General features: G+C 44.0%; 1 protein-coding gene across 2 annotated transcripts in view; it reads right to left on the bottom strand.

The window, feature by feature from the left end:
• The window catches only part of igf2bp1 (insulin-like growth factor 2 mRNA binding protein 1), a 49,777-nt gene extending 42,990 nt beyond the window's left edge, over positions 1 to 6,787 (bottom strand). For both annotated transcript variants that reach the window (XM_041956955.1, XM_041956954.1), the window contains exons 1-2: positions 6,613 to 6,787; positions 5,338 to 5,398 (exon numbers count right to left, since the gene is read on the bottom strand). In XM_041956955.1, the coding sequence (XP_041812889.1) occupies positions 5,338 to 5,398; positions 6,613 to 6,787 (236 nt within the window). The remainder of the gene's footprint in view (positions 1 to 5,337; positions 5,399 to 6,612) is intronic.
• Positions 6,788 to 21,362: the final 14,575 nt, after the last annotated feature.

Below are 21,362 nucleotides of genomic sequence, written 5' to 3'. Positions count from 1 at the left end.
CGCAGAAAAGTCACTCCTCATCATAAAAACTAAGGAAGCGAAAATATCTCTCAGTTTAAGATTAGAAAACTGGAATTATGGAGAAGAGTAGAGAACAGTAACCGGACTGAGATGATGTGAAAATGACGTCGTTATGAATATGATGGCAACTATTGCACTAATGGGCCGGAGGCTTCGGTTTGTGATCATCTTCAATTGACGGATGGATTCATTTGGAGGTGGGCTTCACAGAAGAAAAACATCTTTTCATCCATACATTATGAGTGCATATGGAACAAGAATGGGATGAGAGGGACAGGATCAGATTCTGTCTTTTGAAGTCTCACACACACACACACACACACACACACACGTAGTGACAGTGTATAATCAGCCACCTCAGACTAACTTCAGATTTTTTTAATGAAACTGTTTTTTGTCTGAGTGCACCAATGCAGTTTTCGTCAGTTTTGAGATGCAAAAACTTTTTTTTTTTCAGTGCTGGAATAAGAACCAGTTCCTGCATGGCTCCAAACGCTGGAGCACTCGTGATGACCGGAGGTCTGTCCCTCTACACCAGGGGGTGGAGCTGAGAAACTGATGCAGCAAATCATCCAAACAATGAAATCCAAACTGAAGACGAGCTCTGGCTGCGCGTAAAGTCATAGCTAAGAAATCAGGTGGAGGGAAGGTGATGTGTAAATGAGCCTGGTGCTGGTTTACAGCAAAAACAGGAGAAGGCAAACATGGAGGCACACAGAGATGACTCTGCGCTGGCAGTGTGGACGAAGAGGGCGAGGAACACCATATACTTTCATGCAGCTAATCATTCCCATCCACCATGATCCATTATAAAGCCACAAAATAATGAACTTGTCCATCCATCATATCATTGTGTGGGGATTTTTTACGGTGGATCCTGCAGGCAAAACACATGCTAGTGCTTTGTTTCTGTACACACAAAACTTAATCATCACTTCTTCTGTGTTTGAGGAGACTGGATTTATTTCCTCATTGTTTGGGGTCTCACCTCTGCTGTGTGCGTCATAATAATGATAATACTACCAGCTTATACAGTACAATTAGATTTATTTGGAATCATAAATATTACCGGCACAGATATGTAGCAGAGAGCATTTAAACCAGGTTTTACAGCTTTGAGATGCCAAAGAGAATTAATGCCTTGGTGGGCGACAGAAAAATGTCCGTTCAAATCCATGTTTCTGAGCAAATTCTAATAAAGTCAGGAAAAAGTCACGACGTATCACGCTGATAAAATAAAGTGTGTTATGTGTTTTGATGAGGCAGAACGTGCACTAATCGAGAATAGCTGAGAGCTGCTCAGTCCTGACCTGGTGCTTTCTGCTACTGCTTTTATTGTCTCAGTGTGTGTATATAGCTATTATGAATCAGGCTTTACCTATTTACCTAAAGTCCAGAGACATATGAAGAGGAGTCTAAGATTAGCATGTACAGAAAACTCCAATGACTCCAACGGCTTAGGGCATTGTTAAGAAAGTTAGCATCATCAGTGCATCTAGACAGTGTGGAAATAATATCAACAACAGGCCAACTGCACAGATGGACAACAAAATAAGAGCTGATATTAGTAACCGGGTTATTACATTTCTGGACTCATGTACATGCTGTGGACACCAAACCTCAGTTTTACAAATCTGCCATATTCCTTAAACAAACACGCCAAGTTGGATTTTTGTGATCAAACTGTATAAAAACAAATTGCTGTGCTTGATGTGACAGGTCAAAATCTGGCTAAATCAACTCTTTAACACTGGTATAAATTCCTGTTGACAGTGTACCCCTTCTCAACACACACACACACACACACCAAGAGCACAGAGTGAGTGCATATGCAAGCGTGCACCAAACTGTGGAAGTATCACCAGTGTGAAAGGGGAGGAGGAAAATTTTAAAAAAGCCAACAGTCTGGTGTGAGCTCTGCAAATCAAAATTGGGATTTAAAATGTGTGTAAAGAGTCTTTTTTTCCCCCATTATTTTAATTATTATTTTCTGTGAGTGTTTGTTGAGCTGCAATTGCAATAAAAAGATGCAATTAATTTGGCACGTTATCTCGAGGCACCCCTTAAATAAATTCAGGTATTTTTATATGCTTTGTAACTGCGACAGAATGTGTTTTGCAGACTGGATGAGATTTGTCACATTGTTAATTGTAAATCAGGAAGCCGCACACACTCTTCAGACGGACAGTTTGCAGGCAGCTTTCTTTGTCTACCCCCTCCTGTCATTTACATTCTTAACAAGTAGACGGCTTCAGTGATTTCTGGTGGGTGTGACTACTGTTGTAGGTTTGCCCTGCACTCACTCACTACAGGCATTCTATACATTTTTCTCTCCAGAGAGGATGGCTTGTTCCCTCTGAACAACTCCCCCACCCCCACCCAAACACACTTTAGCCCCCGACTCCTGCACCCCTCCCGTCTCTTCCCTCTCCTCCTCCTCTACCACTCTTGCTGACCTCAGCCTGACACACATTTCAGTCAACTTCATGATGAATATGAGGACTGTCTCTGAAATGTAAGACCCTCCATCTCCCCGCACTCCCTTCTGATCCATACAGACACACATGCACAGCTTACATGTTGCAGTATGGTCAGGGGTCAGGGGCAGCCATGGGCGGCGCCCCCTGCAGCCTATAAGGGGTTCCGCACAAACACTTATAGCAAAGACACAAGGAATTGAACCGTAGAACTTCCCCTTACAGGACTGCCCCCTCCCCCCCTCAAATAAAGGGTTTGTTCCCTCTGAATAGTCGCCCCTCCCTCACGGACACACCTCCATTGAGGCTTCACGTCAGGGAAAAAAACTGCACCAGAGCAACTTTATGGCGTTTAAGCTGAGATATTACACGTATGGTGTCCTTTCAGCTGATACCAGGCCAGCCCTGACTTTAAGAAAGCCCACATCACCATCCACACACAGCCAGCAGCAGAACACACCTGCTGACTGGAATCTGGCTGGACAACAGTCACACTGAGGGCAAAGATGCAATGATATCAAACAGGAGCAGTTTGCTGTGCAAGGAAAAATATCTCTTTATCACTGATCTTATTTATTTTATCTAAAAAGCACACAAAAAATCTGTTTGCTCACACGCGCACACACGCACGTGCACACTGTAGCTCAGCACGTCAATATTTAAACACAATCATTTGACATCATTTAGATAATTGGGATCACTTCGCTGGCTCGTATATGAACGGCCATTTTAAAATGGGGCTACCAAAAAAAAAAAAATTGGTTTCCGTGATATGAACCCACTCCTGCGTTCATTTTTATCCTGCAGCACACTCGCACGCATGCACGCGCGTACACACACGAATGAAGGAGGGCAGTTGTGCTGGTACAGGGCGAGCCGGGCGCTGAGGAGACCCGGAACACAGAGTGAAAAAAAGGCAGCAGCCTGTACAGTTATCCTGCTTCATGCAGAGCTTCGCCATTTTGCCCTCACTGCCTGACGTGGAGTGACTGCTCTGTGCGTGGACGCACCACGTGTTGTGGGGCCACGGAAGGCCTCGGCTCGCCCACGGTGGCCACCTTCTCGCAAATCATCTTTATCATTATGGCTCTTCAAGGTTATCAGAGTGAAGGCGTGGGGCACTCCTCACAAACACAGCGCCATCAGAATAATTTACGGACCCGCTGGGGGAGTGAGGAAATTACAGCCCGCTGCCATGTTGCTTCTCCACGCATGGCGAGTGACCTGTTTCTGCAGTTGGACAATAAGTGAGCTTCAGCCTCACCGCCTGACGCCATTCACCTGCACAATGACCACACCGCTGCTATCTTTGCGCCACCACCATGTCGCAGCGCTCCTCCTGACGCAAGGCGCGCGCCCAAAAGCAGCTCAAATTCCAATATTTGGCCACATTCACGCCAAACCACATGAACACCGACTGCATTAAATGTTCAGATTTATTTAGAGCTAATAATGAACCAATGGGGTGATATCTCCGCTCACTGGTCTATTGGATCATGGGAAACACACATATGTACACGTGTGGCCATACAGTGGAACATGGAGACGTGCGCACTGCTCACCTCGTATCTGTGCCAAAGGTTACAGGCATGAATGATGATCTATAGGCGAATTCCATAATACTGTTTAAAGCAGGTCAAGTCTGGCTCCCAGCACAGAGCAGCTGATCTATACTGGGCCCCAGTTGGACCGAGCAAATTCTTACCACAGACTGAAGTCTCAAGCTACAGGTTCATTTTTACTATTTCTACAATAAACCAAATGGCTTTTTAAATGTGCAAATATTTACACCACTATCCTATTTTAATTTCACAAGTGGCTACAGAAACAAAAGAGCTCAAAAAAATATTATTAAAAAAACTACAATTATTAGTCATAAAAACTCAAAATAAACAGCTGACTTTTTACAAGAAATGAATATGATTTAACAGAAGTTTTAAAATCAATTTATTCGACATTTTGAAACAATTAGGAGCCCGTGAAAACTTCGACATTTCCAATTTGGCTGGGTGTATTTTACAAAACCAATAAAATAAATAAAATAATTATCTAGACTGCATCTAACGTGAAGTTTCATAACGAATTGCATTCATCTAAAAAAAAAAAAAAAAAAAGATTTGCCAGAGATGCATGTGATCCAAATATGCACACACACACACACACACATACACACACAGTAAACCATACACTCTAGTTAAATGTACATGCATGGAAATAATGTGTATACGCAATTAATGGCCAGTAAATTCTTAAGTCGGATTTTAAAATGTTGCCGAATGTAAACATGAAACAACTACAGTGCACACACATTTTCTAAATGTGTATTTGCCAGTGTATAACAAAATCCTGCTAGATCACTTAAAAAAAAGTGTAGTTAGATGGAGGGCTGGGCCTGCAGCCTGCTGGGCTGTAAGACGTGCTTACAGCCTTAAGTGATGACTTTGCAAAGAATATTAACTCTGCGTGGTTACTGGATTCACTCAACCGACACCAGCATTTCCAAATGGAGAGAAAGCCCCAGCTACGCTACACAGCACGGCAGCCAGCGTTAGCTAGCTGTCACCACTCCAGTTTCACAGCAATGGCCGACAAAGTTGAGGCTCCACACAGTCACAACCAAACTAGCTACTACTGCGCCGAGCACAGCCTCCAAATGGCTTTTAATGCATAGCAGCCACATGGGCTTCTTACAAAGCACCGCTCACAGCAAATAAAGCAGCCAGGTCGTGTGTTAGATATAACTCCATGAAAGAAAGGCCTGGACGAGGTGATGCAACACATGAGAGGGGTCTTATAGGGAAGGGGGAGGGGTGACACAGTGCTGAATACTCTTTAGTACCTTTGCTTCTTGGGGACGGAGTGCTCGACCTCTATACGTTTCCCTTGAAGTTCCACTTTACCTGAAAAAATACAAAAACAAAAAAATATATATAAAACACGGGGCTTCATAACACACTGTAGCTACATGCTAACTGTTTACTAGCTAGCGCAGGCCTATGGGCGAATATGCTGTGTTCAGGGTACATGGCTAAAGTGGAGGGCTAACTTTTATGTCAACCTGCAGCTTTTCAGGCAGGAAGAAGCAGAAAGCGAACCAGGCCGGTGGAGGTGAGAGGCGGCCGGGTTCAGAGGGCCCCAAACATGGCTACGAAGTCACGGAACAAGTGGACTGAGGGGGCACGTCACTTGTGTGCCATAATGAGCCACTTACACATTCACGGGCGCAATATGACAACCATACGAGTGGTGTTTGTCGCTGGCAGTGCTGCTGTGGCTTTTTAAAACATTGCAAGTCCACATGCTGCATTAAAGGGCCGTCTCTGGGAGTTTTTGGTGTTTCGTGAAGTGTAGAGGAGCCAGAGGGAGCTGACAGGCATGGCGACCTTGCCTCCTCCCGTTACATATGTAGGAAATCATGAGAAATGGACTACAAAGCACTGGAGCCACGGGGGGAACCAAGCCTTAGCATTAACCGTGCACCTCGGCGATAATTTGGGCTTCGTGGTGGCGTGAGGCCTGTTTTTGGTAAGTACTCGGGGTAAGATGTGTTTTTCTATCTTTGTCATAGTGGACTGCCGGCTTAAAGGGGGAGGGGAGGCAGCAAGGCTTCATACTATATCACAGGAGAGGAGGCTACTCAATGCAATGCTAGGCGTGCAACACATCCAAACGCCACTCACATGCACGCATTAGCCTGAAACGCACGAGCCACAGCCATCACTGGATTACACATGAGCGAACGAATAAGTTGTTAAATAGCAGCGCTGTTGGGTATGGGTGCTGTGCGCTCGCCACGGCTCAGGTTTGACGGTATAGCTAGAGCCTACGCTTATACTACGTGTGTCCCTCCCCCCTGCAAAAGTTGAATGGATCCCCAGGGCGTATAGCCCCCCACACGCCATTAAGCTGGCATCAATAAAATAATTGTGTGAATGTATTTTTAGCCGGCGTGTTCATGCGGTCTCGGAGGTGGACGGAGAGTGAAACTGGAGTCCACCGCCGACGGGAGGCATGCAGCCGCGGCTCTACACCGGCGTCTGCCGCTTCCCTTTAGAATGAATGAAACTAAAGGTGGAAGGGGGTCTTCGGCGGTCAGTAGTCCACCTTAACTCACCAGAAAACGTCTCGATAGCCTTCATGGCCCACTGGTCGTCCGGACAATCCACAAACGCATAGCCGGTTTTCATTAGAAACTGTCCGGAGTATGGGATCTTGTGGTCGTCAAAGGTTTTTCCTAAGTCCTCGGCAGTTACGCTGTCGCCTAGGTTCCCAATGTATAGCTTGTGCATGGTGGAAATTGTTTTTCCAAGTCCAGAAAAAAACGAAAAAAAAACCCAACGCTGAAATTAACGAAAATTGAAGCCAGCAAAAAGTTTCTCCCCTGAATTTGCTAATAGCGCAACAAGATATTGTCACACTTGCCACACTAACGGAAAGTGGAAAATCACGCTCGAGGGGAAGAGTGTCTAAACGGAAGATTAAAAAAAAATACAAAAACAAAGCAAACGGCAATTCTCGGCAGCAAAGTAAAATTAAAAAACGCGATTTTAAAAGTGTACAAACAGATGGTAGCGTTGAATTGAGCTGTAAATCCAGTTGAATAAGTGGAGCAGGACAAGAAATGAAATCCCTTGACTTGCAGCCGGCCCCAGCAGACGAATAAAGCAGCAGCCTATAGCCTCTCTATCGCACTGTGGAGGAGGTGGGTTGTACTGGGTGGATTTGGTGATGGGTCTGTGGTGGAAGAGTGGGAAAAACTATGGCGGGATCAGATCGGGAAAAATGTTTTCCTCTCTCCGCCTCTCTCTCTCTCTCTCTAGTTTTCTAGCCTTCCCTCTTTCAGCGATCCGCCTGCTGCCAGCAGAGGGGTGACGCCGCCCCTCCACCGACTCCAATTCACGGCTCTTTTTTTTTGTTTGCAAAGAGGAAACCACGTGGTCTATTTGGAGTAGGTTAGCGAGAGGAGGAAGGGGAGGGGGCATCCCCCTCTCATCCTAGGGTATTCACCAGATGAGCGCGTGCGTACATGTGCGCGCGCATGGGCACACAAGCCGACACCCCCCACCCCACCCACACCCAATTCCGTCCTGTGCTCGCGCCATGCTGTACTGTACTTGTGCACGGTGGAGTTCGCGTGCTGTGCTGGGGCTTTTATGCGACGCGACGTGGCCACACATGCGCTAAGATTAAGCTATATAGAGAGACGAGGCTTCATACGACACAGCACCGCCAGGTTGAAGCCGAGGTTGAGCTTTTAGTGCCATAACTCACTTCGGCACACACCCCGTCTTGAGTAGCTGAGGGCCAAGGTGGAGAAAAAAAGGTTCACATTTAAATAACAAGGCGCCGCCTGCTAATTCTATAGCCTAGCACCCCCACCTCTCCGCTGTTCCCACCCTCTGGATGACTATGATGCGTGGTAAAGAAGTTAGTCGTCATGATGTTACATAAATGACCTATGGTGAACCTCAGGCTGTGTGGAGCAGGGGAACAAAAGGTCCAGGGCCCCATTTTGCCACAGGGGCCGCGAGGGTAGGCTACAGCTTCTGGAACATGCGGTAGTAGCAAGGCGGGGATCTCCGCGGCTCGTTTTTTGGCGTTAAACCGCGCCGCCCCTCTGCTTTTAGCACACTTCGTCAAGTTGTCATGGTTGTAGTTGAGTCCCGTGAGGCCGTGGCCCCCACCAGGCGACACTCGGCGTTAAAATACAACTTGAGCAGCGTCCGGCCCACTCAGGCAGCCGCGTTAGCTGCTATATCGCCCAGTATCATGTGAGCGGGGCGCAGAGGAAATGGCAGTATGGCGCAGTCGCTAGGCTACAGCACCACACACACCGCGCGCCCCTCAGCGCGGATGGAGGCTTTTCAAAATGGAGGCAGTGACTGATGTGCAGGCCTGCCTCTCCCCCACACACATACCGAGTCCGGCTGTGGTTCCCGTTTTGTGCCTATCTCAGCCCTGTTTTGGTCTAAATTTCGGCTCGTGCGGGCTTTGGTTTGAAAGCTTCTTCTCTTGAACGTGAGACCACACTTCCTCTGCGGCCGCACTGTACCCGCCCGGGCGGACGCAACGTGGCAATCTCCTGCGCTCGCTTTGTTAGAAAATGGCTCCTGTGCACAAAATGGATCCAAACCCTCAAACAGTGACCGTTGTCTCTTCATGGGTGACATTTACAAACGAGGGAGTTTTTATCATAAAATCAGAGCTATTTTTTAGCAGCTCATGGGGAGAAATCCGCCGGTGTGTCCACATTTGGGTGTGAGTGCATTAGTTGCCATACTGTCAGAAACACTCATAATCTCAGGTTATTTGAGGAGTATCTGTTGGTTTGCTGCACATGAACTACCTTTTGCTTTACATTGTTGTTGTTTTTTTTAAATAAAAATTTCGTGGTGTGATTAAGCATGTCTGTATTAGCCTAGTATTAATCCTGGAAGCATATGTAAATGTTTAGGACATTGAATAAAATCAACAAATAGAGTAAAACATTTCAATAAACTATATGTTCACATTGAATTCATTATCGTATCCCACATTAAACCGATTTGCACACAGTTTAGTCACAGCGATGTATTTATTAGATGAAACAGCCTGAGGTGCAGTTTGTAGAAGAAGAATAGGAGCGATATGTAGGAATACTGTAATTATGCAGTAATCATGGCTTCAGGATGGTTCAGTGTATCTTATCTTCTTTTCATGGTAAAGACTTCATTCATTGTTGCTGAACAAATTTCCATTTCAGAGCGCCGGTTGAGATTGTTTATTGCTCTGAAGCTGCCACAGATCAGTTTACTCTTCGTCATTATTTCCCCTCTCTTTCCTCTTCTACTCTTTGACAACATACAAGTGAAGTTTTCCCCTTTTTTTCCCCTTGTCCTGAGATGGCTTGAACCCCCGTCACCACCCCCTCTTTCCTTCTTTGAACACACACACACACACACACACACACTGGTCACGGGGGAGCTGGTGAGGTCACAGGATGGGGTTTCCAGGGGTCAAAGAACCACAGAAGATGTAACATATTTTGAGGCTTTTGGAGCAAAAGGAGTGTGACTGACCTCTCAAATGTTGTGACAAACCCCCCAAAAAACAGACTCCACCTGTTTCATTAAAGTTAAACTGGGTGTAAGGTTGGTATTCTACTTCTAGCTATCTGAACATATTCTCACAGATTGTACACAAATTCATAGTTTAGTAAAATAAGTTAGAAATTGTAGTGAAACTTAATGTTATGCCACTTTTTTTTTTACAATTTATTTCTTCTTCATGTCCTTTTTTCTTGACTGTGTTTTTACCAAATGTTTCTACATGTCCTCTGTGATTGTAATGAGGCTCACGGGTCTCCTGATCATTAAATTGATTCCATGTGTTTTCCACTCATTGACAGTAATAGTAGATAATTGGGAAATGCAGCAAATATTCCAGGACCACTCACGGCACCAGTTACCTGACAGAAATCCACTCCTTGCACCAGACCTCTAAGATATTTTCTTGAATTCAGAGACCGAGGAACAAATTCAGCTTGAAGACTTGAACATTATTGATCAAGACCATCAAGCACTGAGGTAGCCTCACAGTATTCGGGTGAAGCTTGTGGTGCTGTTGTTCTTTCATCCTGATAGAAGGAAAACAAGTTTTCTGTAGAGGCAAACAGAGGACGAAAGGTGTCTTTAGTGTTTAAATGAGGAGGTGGTGCACAGACTGACTGACGTTCAGTGGCCGCTCAGTAACCGTCCATAATCCCAAACCAGTCACGTCCCCATGAAAGCTGTCATAGTTTCACTCCGGCCTCACTTCTCACCCCCCTCCTCTGTTGGCACCTTCAAATTGCTCTGACTTTATCTTTCCTTCAACCCCCACCAAGAGCACCTCTCCTGGAAAACCAGTCTGTTGTCTTTTCCTGCTCCCTCCCTTCTTTGTAGTCTTTAGAGGCAGTGGAAGCATTGTTGTTTAGCCTCTCTAACATCGGCTGTCATGGTAATTCAGTCATTCAAAATTAAAATTTCAATTCAAATCATTGTGCCGTACAGTTTTTCCTTTGTGGCTTCGTTAGCATGTGTTGGCTGAGTATGACTACATAACAGCAAATTGCACACATGCAGCAGTGGAATGTAATAGTGGGGGAAGTATTCAGAAGTTTCACGAGTGCAAAGTAAAAATACTCCATTACAAGTAAAAGTCCTACACTGAAAATGTTACAAACACATGCCATGTTTTAGAAAATAAATGTAAAATCACTCATAAAGCAGAACAATGGCTCGTTGTTGTGCCACTATTTTAATGAATTATTATTACTGATAAATATCTGTGTAAAAAGCATTTAATGTTGTAACTGGTCGAGGTGGAGATCACCTCTGACTGCAGCTCAACATTACTGTCAGAATAGATTTGTCTGCTGACTCCTTTCTTCATAGTTTATTCTGGAACACATCAGAAAACAGTAAAAAATGGCCATGACTATTTCCTGGAGCCTATAGGGTGATATCTAAACTATAGCTAGTTTTGTCCAATTAAAAACCTAAACAGTCAAATTATCATAATAGAATATTACAACACTGAAAAGTAGCTGAAGCATCAAATGTTTGACAGCTTTGCTTGAAAAATAGCTGCTGATTATTTTTAATGAATCTGTTGACTAATTAATGAATCAACTAATCAGTGCACCTCTACAAATGTTGACTCTGTTGTACTGTGGTACCTTCATCTGTAACAGTGCATAGTAATTGTCTTTATCTACGAGGTAACTCATAACTTCACTCACAGGAATAAAAAGTTCAGTTTTTCTCTCTGAAATGTGGTAAAATGGAGGCATAAAGTAGCATAAAATGGAAATACTGCAGTAAAGTAGAAGCACCTCACGTTTGTACTGCAGCACAGAACTTGACCAGCGCACATAAAGTCCTCCTGTACCCTCGCTGGAGGAAGACAAATCAGGAAATGACTTTTTTTTATACTCCTGCACTTCCTAAACACGGCCATCAATGGCATCATAAGACCCTGTCAATAGCCCTCTCCTGTGTGTGTGTGTTTGTGTGTGAGTGTGACTCTGTGTGTGTGTGTGTGTGTGTGTGTGTGTTTTGGGGGAGGGGTGGATAGGTCAAAGGCTGTGGAGAGACGGGGTGAATTGGGCGGGAATGCAGAAGGAGGAGACAAACTGCCTCAGGAAGTGCAAACATGTTGATGTTCATCTCTTCTTCTTCTGTGCTTCTCTTTGCTCACTGCGCTACGTATTCTGTAGAATGACTGGTGTATATTTTAAGTGCTATATGATGAGGTTATAGTGTGTTTCTCTGACTGTATTACCTTCACTATAATATTTAATGTCTCCCTTGACTTCTCATATGATGCTGCTGCTTTTATTTGTCATGTCTGAGTGCAGAGATCAAGCACACACATTCCTGCTAGTGCCTCCCTCAGCGCACAGCTTTTTATGAAAGAGAGAATAACACACTGACCATCCAACGACACATTTAAGATGGAGTCACACACACACACAAGAGGCCAGTAAACCACATATAAATATTGTGGATGTGTGTGTGTTTGCTGCTGGTCGAGTTATTGTCTTGGCTGCCAGTTAAGCAACATAATCAAATCACATGCTCATTTCTCACAGAGGCGAGCCATCAGGGAAATGTGGAGCAAGCTCAGAAGCCATTCAAAGCATTCCAGCTATGTGACACTTTTCAGTGAAAGATCAGAGGAATCAGACCCCTCAGGGAACACACACCTGCCTCTGAATATTTACATACAGATTAACTGTGAGCCTGGAGATATTCTATGATCTTCTTCTTGTCATCAAATCCATTTAAAAAGCCCAAAACTAACACTAAATGTGTCTGACTAACAAGCATTATGTGTGTATCCATAATCTGCTGTATTTTATTCCTCTGTGCCCCGCTGTTCTCCAAACACAATTAAAAACACACGGTTGAGCCGCTGGGTGACATGTTCCTTCATGACCATGAACACACACGCTGTGGTTTATTTTGTCTTAATCTCACACACACCTTCCTGCTGCCAGACATACTTAGTAGAGCAGCAAGTGGGGATTTATCCGCCAGTAAAAGTAGTCCCCAACAAATGCTCTATTTCCTGCTGTTTGATTTAGAAAAACAAAAAAGTTTCCAGCTGTTTTAGGAAATTAATGAAACTTCTAAAACTGAAACAACGTATGTGTGAGCTGCTTTTAAAGAAGAGGTTCTCAGCTTGGAGCTGTGAGAGACACAGTAGCACGCTGCTGGACATTTGATGACAAAAAGAAAACTATGCTCTCTCTTTAAGATCCCTGACATGATGGCGTCTGAAGCGTTAGGTGCATTTTTGCCATTCTTTCCAAAGAAACATTGTTTCTGGGGCTGAGGCGATGTTTTTTTTTTTGTTTTTTTTTTTGGTAAACTGGTTGTGGGACCAGTTGATTCTCGGTGAAGGATTTACAGGTCAAAGTGTGGACTGAAGCCAGACTGAAGTGCAGAATGAAACATTTGTGCCTGTCAGGAGCTTTTTCGCAGAGGAAAGTCAGGCATGATTGAAGAAGAGGTCTGACTGACATTTAGAAACTGTGTAGTGGCTGTTTTGAGAGGATCAAAGGGCCTATATGTCTGAAGAGTACCTTAATGCTTTAACCACATAACTAATCTCAATTCAGGTTTCGCCTCTGTGGCATTCCTCGGCACAGCGTTCCTCTGCCAGAGCCCGCAGGGAGACAACATCTGATGCAGCTTCGACGCCGTCCTGCAGAAACAAACAAGACGGAGAGGAGCAGTCCTCATTAGACCGCCTCTGCCATAATGATGAGGCTGCTGAGGCAGGAAAAAGTCACTTAAAGTCTGAAAGGAAAGCCCTCACTCCAAACCAAATAATGAGAGCCAGGTATCGTTTCTCCAGAACTGAACGACAGCATTTGACGACAGACTTCCATTCTCTATACATGATACAGACCATGAAGAGGCCCTGCTCAGCAAACTGCACAAACCTGCATGTCCAGGCATCTTTGTTTTTAGCATAAAGAGTTTACTCCACAGAATATTGTATGATTTCAAACACACGTGTGTAAAAGCTCCAGTGTAATGTGAATCAAGCTGAGTAAAGGTATATTCATACATCCAGACTCGACACCTCCCCTTTAACGAACTCCCTGGTTTCTCCTCAGGTCCTCCTCTCATGCTGTGTCTAACGTTACAAGAGAACAACCTGCATGTCAGTCACGTGGGAGCGCTCTTCCTGTCTGCTGCTCCAACGTGTTGATTGCAGGTATTCAAATGCTTTCCATGCATTTTTCTGTGCAGCGAGCAGAGAAACAGGATGTCTGCAGCTGGACTAATGAGATCCGTTGCCAGGGTGCACACACACATTGTTAGAGCCTGCATGTTATTCCTTTCACCTTTTTTCCCTGTTCATTCTTCTCCACACATTGGTCACCGAACTCTCTCAGCTGAAAATATAAGTGTGGAAATGTCAGCGTACAAAATATTTACTACACATACTATTTGTGAGCGTGTGTACATCATGGCGGTGTAAGTGTTCGGTGCACATGCTTATTAAAAATCTGAAGAACAGTTGTGACAGGCGACCTCCTTGTAGTGAAAGTTGGCCAGATGTGAACAGAAATCAGTGGAGAGCGATAGTGAGAGAGTTTCATTACCACACGTGCTCTCGCCACCTGCCAACAGCGCCAAAATCGAGTTGTAATGAATGCATGGGCGTTCTCTTCTTCTTTACGGCTCAAGAAAATGTTTTGGACTAACCTCATTCATTAAAAAAAGCTTCAAACTATGAATCATAAACTGCAAATAAATTCTTTTCAAGAATGCTGAGGAGAATTTCAGCTCTTGTTCTCAGATTCTGCAGCAATCGTACCTCAACATCTGCTCAGTAGCTGTTCCGGAGCTTTCCATCACATCATCATCATCAGTTAAAAAGTTCAAAATCAGCATGTCAGTGACAACTGGGCATCTGCTGATGAAGCTCATGTGAAGTGGCTGAAAGATCCAGAACACTTACTCGACAGTTCCTGAGGTCAAAAATGAACTTGAGAAATCTTAAAATATGAACTCAGTCTCTGCTTTAAAACTGCTTCTCAGTTCACCCATGTGACCATGAGAAAGTGAGTAAGTGGACCTTGAGTTCAGAGTTCTGAATATTTCTATGGCCAGAGACAACGATTGACCAGTTTCTGCACTTAGAAGGAAAAACAAGAACGTAGAATATAAAAACTAAAATGCAAACCTCTCTGCATCTTTTCTTTAATGCCCTTCGAGACTCTATTAATCAAATTTGAGACTTTCACCTGTATAAATAAAATTGGATTGAGATTAATTGAAGGATTATCAGGAACACCTCCACGTTATGGTAGCATGTTAAAATAAGCCCTGACTAGCTGCTTTATGCTTAAAACTGAATCATTAAAATAATGAAAAAGCATTAAAAGACTGCAGGAACGTACTTTATTGTCTTTTCAGGCTGGTTTTGTATTGCTGTTTGTTTTTATAATCAAGCTCCTCACAAGGCCTCGCTGTGTCTTCCTCGTTTCGTTTCACTGGGAATAAAACTGCTCATGAGGTGTGTTCGGTGGACATATGCTAACGAAACAAAACTGAACAATCAGGATGACAGTGATCAGACAGGGTGGAATAAAGAGCGGTGCCTGGATTCAACAGAAACAGGAGCTCCAGATTCAAAACAGGATCCATTTATTGTCCAAAAGACGGCAAAGTGTGAAAACATGAGAAAAAGCATTGACTCACATGGTCTGTAGTGCTGCTGCCTTTCTCCCACTTTGTCACCTTTATGTCATAAACAGACTCTTTTCTGTATTTACAGCAGGTTTTTCTTATATTATGGGGCTGTTTGTCTTTGCTGCACACACCTGATGCTGCTTGAGAAGCCTGGATTCATAAGCACAAACCAGTTCACACTGCTTAATTTAAAATAAAGCAAATACATTTGTTTGTTTGTCATCCTGACTTTTCTGTTGAAATGGTAGCCCAACAAGTCTGTCCTGATTCCTCCAGACACGCTTTAAAACATGAAAATGTTCTGTTTAAATATTAGTTCAAAACACAAAAAAATCAGTCCCCAGATTAAAATGATTAAATCACAGCTGCTCTTTATACTTTATAGAAAAATCCAGACAGTATGATTATGCAAACATTGTTCATTTTGCTGGACATAAGTCTATCCTCAGTGTGTGTGTGTGTGACCTGGAGGTTTCAGGCTTCAACACACGTCTGTAAGATGCATTCTGGACCGTGATTGGCTTCAAAATTGTGTGATGTCATCATTGCCTGTAGGTACATAAAGGTGTTAAACTGAGTTTTCAGGTGAGAAACTTCCCCCTTGAATGTGGAAACAAACTGCACATCCATCGTCCTGCAGAGTGAAGCTCAAACATCATGGTGAAGGAAGAAGAAAACACTTTTCAGAGTGGAGAAATGTAGAAATAACTACAGGAGAGGACCGCTGATCTTTTTCAGCACAGGAAGCTGAGTGGCGAGGCCCCAGCCTTCAGACTGAGTGTGGTACCTGTGGCTGAAGGAGGGAAGAGCTGTTTATTCCTGCTCCACTGTAATTCCCTAAAATGAAAAAGCTTCTTCTTCTTTTTGCTGTTGTTTCAGTCATTCAGAAGTGGTGAGTGGCCGGTTAGTGAATCATTCAAAACTGTTTGAAACGTTTTAGGAATAAAAAAGAGTGGACAGTGTGGGATTAACTCTGGGGTTTGCTTTGAAAAATCATTAAAGGCTGGAAAAAAGTGTGTAAGTGGACCTTGAGTTGAGTTTTTGTCAATACAATTTCAAGGTAAACACTGAATGTTCAAGCTTAAAAAAAAACAGTCAAAAAATGCTAATTCCTGCTCTTGTTAATAAAATGAGGCCTTCATGTTTCGTATACATTAGTAACTGTACTGAATATGTCGTGGCTCAGTAGGAAATCTTCACTCATTAAAAACAGTCGTGTTGATTTGGTTTTTCCCACAGATTGGACTCCACAGGCCCAGTTTTCACCTGACTGAAGCCTCAAAAACCAGCCCAGACTGCTCCTCGTAGCGCTCATCTGTTTGACTCCCCGATAAGGCTTCATGCCGAAACATGTCAGCTTGTTCTCAGGCCTAACGTGACCATGCCACCACCACAAAGCATTGTGATTGTTTAAGAGGAGAGGGCCTTGGAGTTTTCTGTTTCATCCTTCTTCATGTTGGAGATCCAAAGCAGCGGCTACAGATGCAGAATCTGAGGCCCAAATTGATCTCATTCTGTTTAAATTAAAACCTTAAATTTACATAAATACAAAGATGCCAGGCTGTTAATTGACAAGATGAATGGGAATAAAATGATTTGAACGTCATGGAGAATATTTCTTGAGACAAACAGCCCAATGTGGAATAAAAACATTTTTTAATTCTGCCTGAAGAATTTAAGCTGAATGCTGGAAACATCTGAGTTCAGGTCGTTCTTCAACCGCTTGATGGTGCAAGTTTCAAATCATTTAATGAGTCCAATGTGAACAACACCTCGCTTTCATCAAACACAAAATGCAATTCCTTATTGCACTTCCTGTACTGCCAGGAACAGGATGTGCTCACGGCGACGGAGAGCGAAGCAGCCTCACTCCACAGATGAAGTCATTCCTGTTCCAGTGGCTGAAAACTGCTGGTTTCAGGTTGACGGATTTAGATTTGATCGTGTGCTTCATTTCTACGCTAATAAAATGTGTTTGTAAAAGGCCAGCATGGAGGAAAGAAATGCAGAGAGGAAACTATTCTGCTCTGTTAATTAAGTAAAAATACTACAGGATACGAATACACCAACCCTGCGTTAATATATTACTCAAGTAAAAGTACAGAAGAGATGTCAATGTTCTTCAGGTAAAAGTAATCAGTGCAGAGAATATGTCCTTGTGAGTGTTTTATTATCGCTCATATTATTGAATTATTATTTATGACATTTTAATTCATCATAGTTTATAAGATTTTCAAATATTTTCTATGTAAAAACTGATTCTGCAAAGTAACTACTAACACTATTGGTCAGATAAATGTAGTTGAGTAATAATTAGTTAATTTCCCTGTTATCTGGGCTGGAGTTTAAGTATAAAAAGGTATAAAATACTAAGACTTAAAGTAGAGTTCAAGTACCCCAAAACTGCACTGGAGTAGTGGAGTAAATGTACTTAGTTACTTTCCACCGCTGCCTTCACTCTCAACACCCCCCTGATGAAACTGTGGTCATGTTTGACTTGTCAGCGGACGTTTTATGGCTCCATGTGACACACTTCACTTCTCGATCACTGCTGGCTTCTGGCTCTGCAGGCCAGAGCAGCTCTGAATGGAGGGGAGCTGTCATGTTGCGTTTGAGGCCCTGCTCCAACACAGAGGCACACATGTGGAAGCACTGGGGTCCACAAAGGAGGCACAAATTTCACCGAGGGGGGAAAAAAAGAATCAATCACAGCAAGAGTGCCAATTTCCTCACCACAATTAGCCCATGTGGGCAACATCAGAAGTGGCTGAAAAACCAAAGGAATCCAGGAGGGCTTTTTTTTTTTTTTAGTGAGGTTTTTATTCAAGTGAAAGAGATCCAGCACAAAAACACCATCAACACACGTCCTGATAAATATGTTAACAGTTATTTAGGATTCTTTTTTTGTATTAAACACACTCCGGAGCGTCGTGAATGAGGCCAAAGTCCGACAGTCTTCAATGAGTGAGCTGTCAGCTGTCGATGCAGACTGATTGAATGGATTAGTTCGATCCAGTCAAAAATATCAAGAGTCACAAAGTGAAGAAACCTGCGCACAAAATCTCTGCTGCGCTGTTTGAGCGTTTCCACATTTTCAATCCAGCTGATTAAAGAGGGATCTGGAGTCCCTCGTGCACCGGATCCCAGTCAAACTGTTTTCATCACGCGCCAAATGGACGAATTAATTAGAAAATAAAAAAATTAAAAAAAAAAAACGTGTGTGACTCGCACTCACCGACCACGGCTCCATCAAAATAATAGTCCAATATCCGTCATGTGGCGGACAGCGAGAGGACCGAGCTGCTGCTGCACAGCACACAAAATGGAGAGAGGAGGTGGAGGAGGAGGAGGAGGGAGGAAGGCGGGGGGCTTCCTCTCAGAGGAGCCGCTGATCTGCAGAAAGCAAAAACAAAACCCACGATGACAAGAGAAAATGTCCACCCCTAATATTCAGCTGCAAAGAGCGCAGACAGGAGCAGGATGAAAGCAGTTTCAACAAAAATAACAGCAAAGAACAGGTTTACTGGGCCTTAAAATGCAATTTACTTTTAACGCATTCAGATTGCAAAGGAAAGATGAGAAATAATGTTTAGCGCCCAGATTAAAAAACAGAGAGACGGGAAAAGCAAAAGTTCAGAGTGGAAATAGAAATATAGATGGAAGAAGAACAAACATCCTTTAGAGCTAAAAAGAAACTTCCTGCGTTCCCGTTTGAATACTTCTGACAAATTCAAATCTTATTCAGCAGCGTTTTGGTTTCCATTAATACCTTTAAATATTTTTATTAGTTCGTTTATCGTGTAAATCTCACTTTAAACTGCCTTTCACTTCTGTTAATGAAGCTTAAAATGACTTGAGCTGTTTACTGTGTTTGCGGTCAGACTGAGGCTGGAGAGGCGGCCCTCCTGTCCAGGCCACTACCGCCACCCAGCGGCCGAAACGGGCCACTGCAGCCGGGCCTGCGGTCCGCCGCAGGAGGGGAGGCCGGGGCCTTCAGCCGGGAGGCCCCGCGGAGGAGCGCCAACACGTGCTCGCTCCTAATAGAACCTAAACTTTTAGTTGAAGAAAATGTCTTAAATATTTCTCATTCATGTAGTAACTTTTTACATCTTTTTCGGTCGGAATTTAATCTTTAACGGCCTGGCCACGGCTTTCATGTTAGCAGCTTTCATGTTCATGTGTTATCAAAATGAAAAAGAACCAAACACTAATTTTCTCTCCACAATAATTTACTTGTACGGAAATGTGTGGCTTTTAATCGCGTCCTCTGCCGGAGGGCGAAGCGTTTCCTCGGTTTGAGAAGAATACCGTTTCCGGCCGGTCGCAACCGGTCACACAGCTGTTACTAATTAACGCGCTCTCTGAGCCGGCTCGATTATTAACCGTCACTGATCATTAATGCGCGCTGGACCGGCCGCGTGCGCGCGGAGAAACCGTCGCTCGTGAATCACCGGGGCTGGGTCCGCCGAGCGGAGGCCCCGAAACGCCCAAACCGAGCCCGGCTATCGAAAAGATGAACGATTTTTTATCAATAACCCGCGTCGATACCGAACAAACGCCGCGTCCGCCCACGAGCGGATATTAATTCACCGTGATCCGCACCCGAGCCTCGCGCGGCGGAGCACTTCAAAGGCTGGAATCGAGCCGATAAAGGCGCGCGAGTCGGCTCATTCATTTCTTTAAGAGTTGAATTATAATGCGCGTTCCCGCCACGCGCACGCAGTTTGTCGGACAATACTGAGAGTGTGGGGTTCAGTGGACACCTGGTGACCTCAGGGTGACACACGGCATCGTGGTTTTAATCATAATTTAAGGCCATCATAATAATAAATAGTGATCAATAGCATTCAACACTTTGGTTGACTTTTACTACCAGTCCAGTCTCTCATCCAAACACCCTGCTCAAGGTTTGAAACTTTTTTTTTCAAACAAACAACAATGTGTTCATCCTCTTCACAATGGCTTCAGGAAATGTGGATCACATGGAACCAAATTACTCAGAGGATTATCTTATCATTTAATGTTTTTGATTAGATTTAAGTCGGTTTGTGATTAACTTAAAAAAAGGATCACTCTGAACAGCCAGATGTGAGGTGTGGATCACAGTCAGAGAAATCCATCTTTAAAAAAAGGCGACAGATTCCGACATGCAGCGCTTCACCGGCACACCGACAGAGCTGCAGGGGTGTGTGGGAAAGTTAGGAAATTATATGTTGGATGAAACATAATGATCAAAGTTTATAATGTCTGCACAGGGTTTGCACAGCAGCATCCAAACGCATTATTATATCAGTTAAAAAAAAGACTTCTATCATTCGATGCCGTCCATATCTCACCCCGACAGGAGAGAACAGAGCATATTTTACATGGAAAACACGTCATCAGCCTCGAGCAACTCGCAAAACTCCGATGTGTTGTCAACAGCTGGTCATGTGACTGGATGTTTCTTCTTGTCAGTTCATGGGCGGGTGGTGGAGAGATCGCGCACCTGAAAGACCTCACATGACATCTCAGAGGGAGTCTGCCGGAGGGCACGAGGGAGGGAAGCTGCCGATGAGGCCGGGATGACGCTTTCTGGCCTCCGGACATGACGTCATGTAACCTGAGGGAGCCCCCGCAGGTGTGTGAGGAACGGGTCACACCGCTGCCAAAGCAGACTAATCTGGACTGGGTGAATACTCGGGCCAACAAGTATGTGATAACTTCAAGCAATTAAAGTCACGTGTTTTCACCGTGACATCAAAGGGTCACGATGATAAAACGCATAAGAACACAGGTCTCACACTCACCTTCATCTGAGGAAGACTGTGGTGGAAATGTGTGTGTATGATATCTAGCACCTGCAGAGTTGATGCACGTGTTGCACAATTGAACAGTTAACGTACTCGTTGTTTGGTTGTATGACCATAAAAACTTCTCAAATGTCTCTTCCTGAACACTCACCAGAGGAAGTCTGAATGATCTACCTAACAAGCTCATGTTTTGACTCACTGTGTATTTAGTTTACTTGAAATAAGACGCATGCAGGTGAGGCCCTCTGGTGGCTACTTTAAAGCTCTTCACCACTCAGACTACACGTGGGATAAGAACTGAAACCAGGAGTTTTGCTTGTGGCTTATCATCCACTTGT

The sequence above is a fragment of the Chelmon rostratus genome, chromosome 17 (genome assembly GCF_017976325.1).
Source record: "Chelmon rostratus isolate fCheRos1 chromosome 17, fCheRos1.pri, whole genome shotgun sequence".
In the NCBI taxonomy this organism is placed as follows: Eukaryota; Metazoa; Chordata; class Actinopteri; order Chaetodontiformes; family Chaetodontidae; genus Chelmon; species Chelmon rostratus.
This window is presented reverse-complemented; position numbering and strand designations above follow the sequence as displayed.